General features: G+C 40.8%; 1 protein-coding gene across 1 annotated transcript in view; it reads left to right on the top strand.

The window, feature by feature from the left end:
* Positions 1 to 1,963: 1,963 nt before the first annotated feature.
* ntrk1 (neurotrophic tyrosine kinase, receptor, type 1) overlaps positions 1,964 to 9,596 on the top strand; it is a gene marked incomplete at both ends in the record, with an annotated part of 30,906 nt that continues 23,273 nt past the window's right edge. Inside the window, 3 exons of the mRNA XM_080768236.1 lie at positions 1,964 to 2,169; positions 5,885 to 5,959; positions 7,136 to 7,207. Coding sequence (XP_080624362.1) covers positions 1,964 to 2,169; positions 5,885 to 5,959; positions 7,136 to 7,207 — 353 coding nt within the window. The remainder of the gene's footprint in view (positions 2,170 to 5,884; positions 5,960 to 7,135; positions 7,208 to 9,596) is intronic.

The following is a 9,596-nucleotide window of genomic DNA, read 5'->3' as shown; positions in this document are numbered from 1 at the left end:
CTCTCTTTTGTGTGATGGACCAAAACCACTCAAAACTCTGAAATAAGTAGCTACAGTACAAATATAGATGGAGATGGACAAACTATTCTCATGTTGTGCGCTTTGATGTTGGTGTGTCACTGAAAATGCAATGTAATGTAACTTTTGTCGAGCTACCTTAATGGTGAAAAAGCAAGATGAACTACATGAAAGCTATTCTGAAAGTATTGAATCAAGCCACAAGCTATTTGGAAATGAAAGCTAGAAGACACACTGGCATATGAGAGATCTGTGAAAAATGGTACTGGGACAAATTATCAAGTGTTTAACATTTTCAAAAAGGTAAAAAATCTTAATTATAAAGCGAGGAAGTTTTGTTTCTTTGCACTATGAAAAGCTTGATAGTTGATACTTACTTTTACTTTAGAATCTACTTACTGCAACACTTGATATATTGATACATTTTAACACCAGATTTAATGTGAGCTAAGTTTTACTTTTACTGGAGTAAAAATGTATTTAAAGCAAGACGTTATTTTACTCAAGTGTGGCTTTCAAGTACTTTATAAATCATTGTTTATTTTTCTATGTATAACTTGTAAGGCAGAATTGGGCAGCATTTATGGAGTTTATTTATATAAAACCCTTTCTCGTTTATTATTTAACTCTTGATGAACTTACTTACTTTTGCCACTATTGTCTTGTATTATTTCACACAGCTCCATGCACACGCATGTCATACATGCACTGAAGTCCATTTAGCACCATAGTTGTTGTTCTTGACCATGCACCCTAGCTGCTGAGCTAAGACCAAGGATGGTGGACAGAGTAATTAAGACACCACATATCCCTGACGACAGCAGCAATAATGTCTATTCAGCTTATGACCAGTAATAGTGGTCAGTGCACTATGACCTTACTCATGTGTGGAGTGATTGAAACTTGAAAGGGATGGGGGTGGGGCACAATATTTGTCCCCTGGGTAAAGATTGGCTCCACTCATATGGATGCCATATGATGGATGGGGCCACAGGCTCATCTGCAGGCTAATGGTAGTGGTTATAGCATAATTAGCACAGTGAGAAAGGCACTGTCTCAGGCACTAGTAATCAGACTTGTGTTCTAGTTTTTAAATGTTAAGCAGATTTCAGTTAAGCTACAGAAAAAGATTATATAAAGATATATATTCTCAGCAAATTCAGTTTATGGGATCTTGGATTATGTGCTCAACAACTCTTTGTTGTGAAGTTGTCTGTACACACACTTGTCCACAATCAAGGCCTCCTCAAGCGAGGACCAAAGTCTCAACAAGTGTGGACATTCCAGGATTCATTCCCATCTATCCCGATAGCCAACATCGTAGCTAGCATGAAACTCACACTGCACAGGCAGCCAGCCACCCTACTGCATGGCTCTGCTTGCACCTCTAGCCACTGCTGGGACAGCAATCTTCTCACCCAGAGGCAGGTGATGTTTCCATCATCCTACCCAATCTCTTCCTTCTCTTCAAATCTCCCCCATGCTCCTAACATCATCCCTGACACCCCTCCATCTCCCTCCCCCCTTCAGTTTCCGAGGTGTCTGGTGACTGTGGCTCTCCAACACAGAGTCAACTAATGGCTTCTGTTGTCCTGCCCCTCCCTGCAACGTGGAGGAGAAGAGAGGAGAGAGAGGGAGGTTGAGAGAAAGCGAGAGAGTGAGGCTGCAGCCCACCACCAGTCTCCCCAGAGGCCCCTTGCTTTCTTGCTTGCCTGCCTGCCTTCCTGCTGCTCAGTGCAGCTGTGGTTCAGCACCAGAACCCTGACCAGCTGGGATCGCAGCCCTGCCAGACAGCAGCAAGTGGACAGCTACTGTGTGTGGTGGGAGGAAGCTTCCTCGCTCTCAATGTTTCTGCCCTATTAGGTGAACTATACAGCTGCTGTCGTCAAGTGCATCTACGACATCCTGCTGGCAATAAGGAGATCCTTTCATCACTCAACCTATGATGGCGGTGGCAGCGGGCACTTCCCTGGCATCAGCCCTGGCACTACCCCTGGCGCTCACCTGGCTCTGCCTGGCACCGGTGCCTACTTTGGGAGGATGCCCGTCCGCGTGCCGCTGCTCTTTTGCCATGCTGCAATGCTTGGAGACTGATGGCATCACTAGCATCCCAGCGTTGGCACCACAAGAGAGTGAAAACGTCACAGAGATGTGAGTGCACTTGGGTTGGGGTGGCAGGCTTGATTGGAGCCAGTACTTGTGCATGTGCCTCTAAGTGAGTGTGTGTGAGTGCATTGGATTCATTCACATGCTTTGGGTGTTGGTGATGATGTGTGCATGACTTTCTCATGTTCAGCTGATCAGTTTGTTAATTTGGCTCAAGTTGGACTGGGAGTGCATTTTGAATGGCCAATTTGTAGGTTATGTTAATTTGTATGGTTTAGAATAGGAAAACAGATAAATATGCTGTTAGATGTATTGAAACTTATCTAACATTTTCAGATTGCTTTGCCTTTATTAAGGGAGTCGGAGCCATTACGAAGTTGCTTTGAGCTTTTTTGAGTTTGACATAACACATGACATGCTAAAGTTCAGTCGAGGTGATACACTTTAATTTATTTTTTCTTAATCAAGTGATGTGGTTGTGGTTTTAACTTTTATACAATCAAACACATTTTACAATTAATACTGCATTTTGGTAAAAAATTGTGCAGCAGTAGTTATTCTTATAGTCATAGATAAAGATCCTCAGTTATAATATCTGCTACCGTATTTTCTAAAGTATGCGTGGTGTTGAGTTGTTCACTGGCATGCAGTGAAGGCATATTTTTCTGTTGGAAAAAAGGGGTGATCAAATTACGTATTTGATAACCGTTTTATTTTTTATGTATTTATTTTTATTTGTATACCGAGTCTGACGACAACTGGAAGAGCATGACTAGCATTGATGATTTGATGTCTTTACAGTCAATGCACCATGTGGGTGCCTCTGGGACAAAGGCTCTCACTCAGATTCTTAATTCTGTTATTAGGGCCAACTTTACTGCTGTGAGAAAACAACTCCATTCATTTCTGCATTGTTCTTAATATTTTGTAAGGCTATGTGGTCTCTTAGAAAATGAGTGGAATTATGCAATTATGTGCAAAGTATTCTTGGATCGCATTCAAAATATAAAGCATTATAAAGACTTTGAAACTATTGGTGTAAAATAAACAGTGAACCTACTGTATGTCCAGCATATATAATCACTGCTTCCTTTACCACTCCATAAAGGTGTGTGCTTTAATATTGCTTCTGTTTAATTTGATGTGGATCTATGGATGTCCCTGAGAACACACTTGTAGGCTAGTAATACAGGTCATACTTCATGGGAAGTATAATTTTGTCACCTTTCAAAGCCCCACCTAGCTCCTGAACACACACGGAATGTGATTTAAGGTCACAGTGCCATAGGCCTACTTCCTCCATGATAATAATCATTATTATCATCATGTTTTTAGAGATTGATTGCTCATTAATTTAATACATTATAATTTAGAAACATCCCATAAAAGTACTCTATGCATTTAAATGTCATCAATAACGGTCGGTCATTCTGTGAGCAAATCCATGAGCTCATTAAGAAATACTGGTTTCGACTGGTTTTGTCACCGCCCCCAAATCTCACATGCATACAGGTGATTAGACAATTTGATTGCATGAGATGCAGACAGACAAGAGAGATATGAGATATGTACACATAGTTTGTTTATGCATATGCATTTCTGTCAATAAAGATATCAGTAAATCAATCAAACCAAAATAGAAAAGCCAGACTTTTGACTTGGGTCCATTACAGTGACCTGATTCTACAGTTAAGCTATATGCTTTTGTAGAATGTACATTTGATGGTTCACACTTCACACATTGCATTTTATGTGCAGAAAAAGCAGTGCCAATAGCACTTTTTGAGTGGACCAATATATCGTCCCACAGCAAACGATGACATTCTATGAAAACAAAGCAGCTTCTTCATTGTGATCAGCTGGCTCAGACAAAAAACTTTCTTTCTCAACTTTTTTCTGTGCACTTATCTGACGTTTCACATAGGGTTGGAATGAAATATAATCTTTTGAAACAATGCTGAGATTCACCCATTTGCCAGAGAAGTGCGTTGTTTGAAATGTCAAAGGAGAAATACACCATTTGAATACACATTTTAAGCACTTAGGACATTTTTGTAGTCCCCAGAAGATTAAAGAACAAAAAAGGTCTAGAGTAACATTATTCCAAGAGCTTTTTTTTTTGTAAATACAACCTAATAGTTTCATTATGTACTGAACATGGCTGATATTTAACAAAAATGTTCCATTCGTTTTCCGAGACAATGCAAATGGCTACTTGTCATTCTTAGAGGGCTGCTCTGCTCTCTTGCAACTAGCCGACTAAAATGTAGGAAACAAAATGTCAGTGTCTTCTATTCTCTTACTGTTCTCGTCTCCAGATCAATTAGCACTTGTTAAAGAAAGGGCCATCTATGAAAAGTTACCTGCGGCTAAACGTGTTTGGCTGACCTCTGGGAGAGGCTCGACATTCTCTGAACCAGTCAATCAATAAGTGAGAAGGGCCTCTCTTGGCATTCGTTCACCGTGGTGCTCTGCATGCCAGTAAACGACAACACTTCTGAGTATTGGCAGCAAACACAGCCGATACATGGAACAAACAAGGGGCCATTAACTCTGGAACAGCAGCCGAAATTCATCATGTGCTGAGTTATAAATGCAATTTTGTGAATTGCCAGCCATTGCCCTCACCCAGGAACAATAGATGATATATCACCCACTTGGCTCAATCCAATAACCAAGGCCGATGGGTGATCCCGAGCCCACCTGCCCTGTAATCACATTACTGCTGTGTGGGTCAATCACACATGAATACATATCTGTTTGTTCAGTGCAGCCAACGCATGCAACTGCCAGCTTGAATGAATGTTTAAATTGTGTCATAAACAAGACATTACAGACCTTACAGTAGTTTTAAATATATATATATACTCTCCCACAAATATTATTTATTCATGACTGTATCTGTGTAATCAATCAATCAATACAAATGGTTCTCTTAGTATATCCATGCAAGTCCTTCGTTGCACTTTTGCAACTATGCGAAAAAACATAATCTTAACCCTAACCTTAACCTTACAAAAAATGAATGGCTAAATGTAATCTTAATCTGAATATTAACCACAGAAATACGATGCCTAAACCCATCCTTAACATCATAAAAAAGAAAGATTTTTATATCAGAAAGGTTTTGTGGGCCTGGGCACCTTGCCTGGTAATCCAGTCTGGCAGTGTGCCGTGGGATCAACTCCCGATACCGACAGCCTTTACTGCATGTCACCCCCCTATCTCTTTCCCCATGCCATTTCCTGTCAGCCTACTTTCTATATCTCCATAAAAAATATAAATTAAAGGTGAAAGCGACAAACATTTAACAATCATGGTGCATAAACAATCTGCCTAAAAATACATTTGTCCTCAGAACAGTTCATGAAAAGAGTATGGAGGAGTTGGGAGAAACATCCGAGAACAATTCAGAGTTGTATTGAGGGGTAAACATTTATTGAGACAAGACGTGAGAAGTCTGATTTAGCTGTCTATTCAAGTTCATGAAAAGATAGTGACCTTGTACTAGGTAGTCTGAATAGATCCACAGCACACTACTGCAGTAGGCCTACTTCTGCTATCCTGAGGTATGTCTGGAAATGTGGAAAATGGCTTGTTCAAGAGTTTCTCATCAACTACTTCTGGTTTGTGTTTTCTGTTTAGCTTTTTTAATGTGTGTATTGTGTTATTTTCTTTCACCGACAGCAACAAGCCGAAGCCCACAATGTTATGTTGCTGATTAGCCTAAATTCCTTTCCTTTTCTATCTTTTTAATCAGTTACATAGAGAATCAAGTTGGCCTGGAGAACCTCACAGAAATCGATCTAGTCAACTACAGAGAACTGAAGAACCTGTAAGTAGTGATGGACCTATTGAAACACATGCTAATGAATAATAAAGTACATTACAAACTGCAATGTTGTGGACATGTTTTCAGTCAGTGATACAGAGAACAGTACACAGTATGTGACTCAGCAGTGCATTGCCCTCCACTGCACGTTGTTCAGGTCAAACAAGCTAATTTTCAAATCTGAATAAGTTTGAGAAGAATTTCCTTTGTCCTCTCTTATGAGAAATTAAACAATGCATGTTTTTCAGATGTTGTACTGTACTGTATTATTGTCTCCACGGAGAGAGTATGTTTTGCACTCCGTCCGTCCGTGTGTCAGTCCGTCCGTCCGTCCGTCTGTGAACAGCTAATCTCCGGCACCGTTACCCGTTACCCGGTCGATGCCAAATTTTGCACACACTATCCCTGGATGCCAACAATGAACCTCTGCCCCAAAATGGCCTGGTAAAGCGCCACGAGGAGGCTGACTTTTGAAAAACACATTTTTTTTTATATTACTCCTCTAGATTCTGTCCAAAAATCCCGCAAATCGTCACACACTATCTCTATAGTCATGGACCGTGTTCAAGATGGATCGGTCGGATATGTCATATGTCAATTGGCTAACAGGCTTTCAAAGGATAGGCACTTTTTAAACAAAACGCCTCAAATCATGAATGCAGCGTGCAATTTACGTGAAATCTTTCACAGACTTTACTACTAGGCTGAGGAATATATCCCACCATTTTCACATTGGCCTGTTATAGCGCCACCAACAGGTGGACTTTTGCAAAACACATTTTTGGAACAAAATGCCTCAAATGATCCAATTGCCATTAATGGCGTAAGAACACACCTGGCCTGACATTGGCCTATTATAGCGCCACCAGGAGGCCACAACCTGACCTGGCCTGGTGGAGACCTGTGCCCCGAGGGGCACTTTTTCTAGTTTCCCAGTGTGACAACCAGCCATTTGTTCCATGCACTACATTAACTCTACATGTATTTGGAGTTTACATACTAAACAGTACATTCAGCATTCATTATACAGGTAGCTGTCATAGAATACAGTTAAAGTGTTTTCCATGATTTCCGTTTCTTGTTTATTTCCGGGTGCTATAAATAGTATATACTGTAAATAGTGATTTTTCCTCTTTCCTCCTCTTGGTGTTTTGTTTGTTGTGCTTGCTCACGCTCCAGTACGGTGACATCCTGCAAGCTGCGGTATATTTCTGCCACTGCCTTCCAGTACAACGTCAAGCTCCAGTATGTGTAAGTGTCCTTGTCGCTAACAGGATTATCTTTCCCTTTCATGTCTTCTTGACCTGTGTTCGGGTCAGCCTATTTGTTGCTGTCAATCAATGCAAAACCAACTCTTTAATATGCTGCAACTATTGATTATTTTCTTAGCGATTATTCTATCAATACATTTTTAAAGCTGGTAGATTGCCTATTTTCACAATTAGTTTTCTTTCCTTTAATTATTTCGCCTATAATGACATGCCCAAAATAGGGGTAGATTATGAGCTGATTCTTTTTATCAAATTATCAATTATCAAAATATAATTATATATATCGATTTGTTCGATTGACTGTTGCACACATACTTAATGGTTGATAAAGCTGAAGCTGAGGCTGCTTTATATAAAATAAGAACCAGAATCCTTTTACACAGCATGTACACAATAAACATAGGAATTTCTCTTGGTGGCACTGAAACTCAAATTGCATGGTGCATCATTGTGTACTGGAGCCACAGAATCTCACATGCAGTGCAAGGGGACATCACAACACATAAAGTAGAGTGCAGTAGATAGCACTACAACTTTTAACATTCAGCCACTATCACTGAGGTGAGACAGTGGTTGTACAGACAGTTGCAGCTGTAGATTATGGTATGCATTCAGTAGTGCGTTAAGAGAAATGTACGATGGTTGGTTTCTAATGCAGTGTGCTGTATTTTGACCAGTGGACTCCCACTGAGCTGTATTACAGTGACAGATATTTACTATGATGCAATTCAATCTGCATGATATCAGATCTCACTCTGGTGGGGCATGGCACACACTACAATCCGATGCCACAGAGTTTGGTTCTGTGGGTTTTTAGAAAGATTATATCTATGAACCCTTTTTCCACAAAACAACCAGAAACCAAAGCCTATATATGTTGTTCTTCATTTTCAACATTTCTTTTGATGAAATTGCCTACCGTTTGATTTTCCGATACTGCCCAGGTTAAACAACCACCAATAGCATGCTCATTGCCCGTAACCATGGAAATATGTCAGTTCATCAGTAGTCAACCCTTATCGCCGCTATCTTCTTGTCCTCATCATTTTACATGTCCGATGTTGTTTACCTGACAGACAGGCAGATTGTGAGGAGGGGGAGCAGAGGGGACCACTAGAGGGGGGCGGGGGTCTGGAGAAATTGGAGAAGACATCCACCAGTCACCTTTTACTCGCTCACTTTGGCGGATTATCGACAACTGATGCATAATAAATACACTCCACTAAGGGTCCATTATCGCTTAATCAATATCTCACCAACGAGGAGAAGGGGTGGGTTGAGGGGCTTCTTTGGAATGTAACAGATGTGTCTTAGATTAGGGGTCTCTGGCTACATCCAAAGTAAGTTGTGAACACGGGGGCCCTGCTACTGAAACCGCTCTTTGTGACATACCATAACCGCTTTATTCCTTCTGTCCGCTTCATCCACTAGACCTCTGTCCTCCCCTCGTTAGATGTAAGCAGTGCTTGAGATTGGCTAAAAGACTGGGCTGCTATTCCCGGCTATGCTCTCCCCCTGTGGGCCTGGGGCAAAATCGAGCTGGTAATGGATAAGCCCTTATGGCCAACCCATCTGACATGAACTTTTGGGAGCAAGGAAAACAAATAATTGAACCCTTGCTGGCCCCTGTCGGTCCCTGCCAGAGTGAATATGTATCGGCTTGCATGTGCATACTCCCCAGTGTGGCCCGCTGTCATCTTCTGAGGAGGTTTATTTACAGCTTTGGTTCCTTGGCTGTCTGAGGTACATTACAGAGTGGCTGTGGTGTTCTTTCAGCAACTTATGAGGAATGATAAAAGGCTGTGTAGGATTATTAAGGATTATTTTAAGACTTTACAATGCAGAGTTTTAGAATATTGATTATAAATCTGGAGTGGCCACGATACTGGTATTATATTTCCCTTTTGAGACTTTTGTTTTTATTATTATTACATTAAATGGCTGCATTGTTTGAGCCATTACAATGAATTATGTTTCTGGTCATATAATCTTTTAGAACAACAAAATATCAAAATATTGAAACTAATTCAAAAGAATAAGAAATGCAATCATTTGGCTAATGCAGCTGTTAATAGACCTCTCTAGTGTAGGCAGCATTGAGTATTTTTGCTCCCAGTAGCTTAGCAGTGGCTCTCCTCCCAGAAGTGTTTGTGACTCTGGACTAATCACCTAATGTACTGAACAGTGAGCAAACACAGAGAGGTGCGCCAGTGCTGTTTGTGAATGTAGCTCTTGATGTGAAATACTTGCCAGGGTAATTGATCAGGGCCCATTTGGATGCATTAAGGTTTTCCGCCTGGAGAGTACGTAATTCAAGGCAGGTACACATTGTTCTGAAGTGAGTGATTGAATCACAGCATGACTCAACC

The sequence above is a fragment of the Protomyctophum bolini genome (genome assembly GCF_963924005.1).
Source record: "Protomyctophum bolini genome assembly, chromosome: 7".
NCBI classification, from domain to species: domain Eukaryota; kingdom Metazoa; phylum Chordata; class Actinopteri; order Myctophiformes; family Myctophidae; genus Protomyctophum; species Protomyctophum bolini.
The sequence above is the reverse complement of the archived record's forward strand: the minus strand, read 5'-3'. Positions and strand labels throughout refer to the sequence as shown.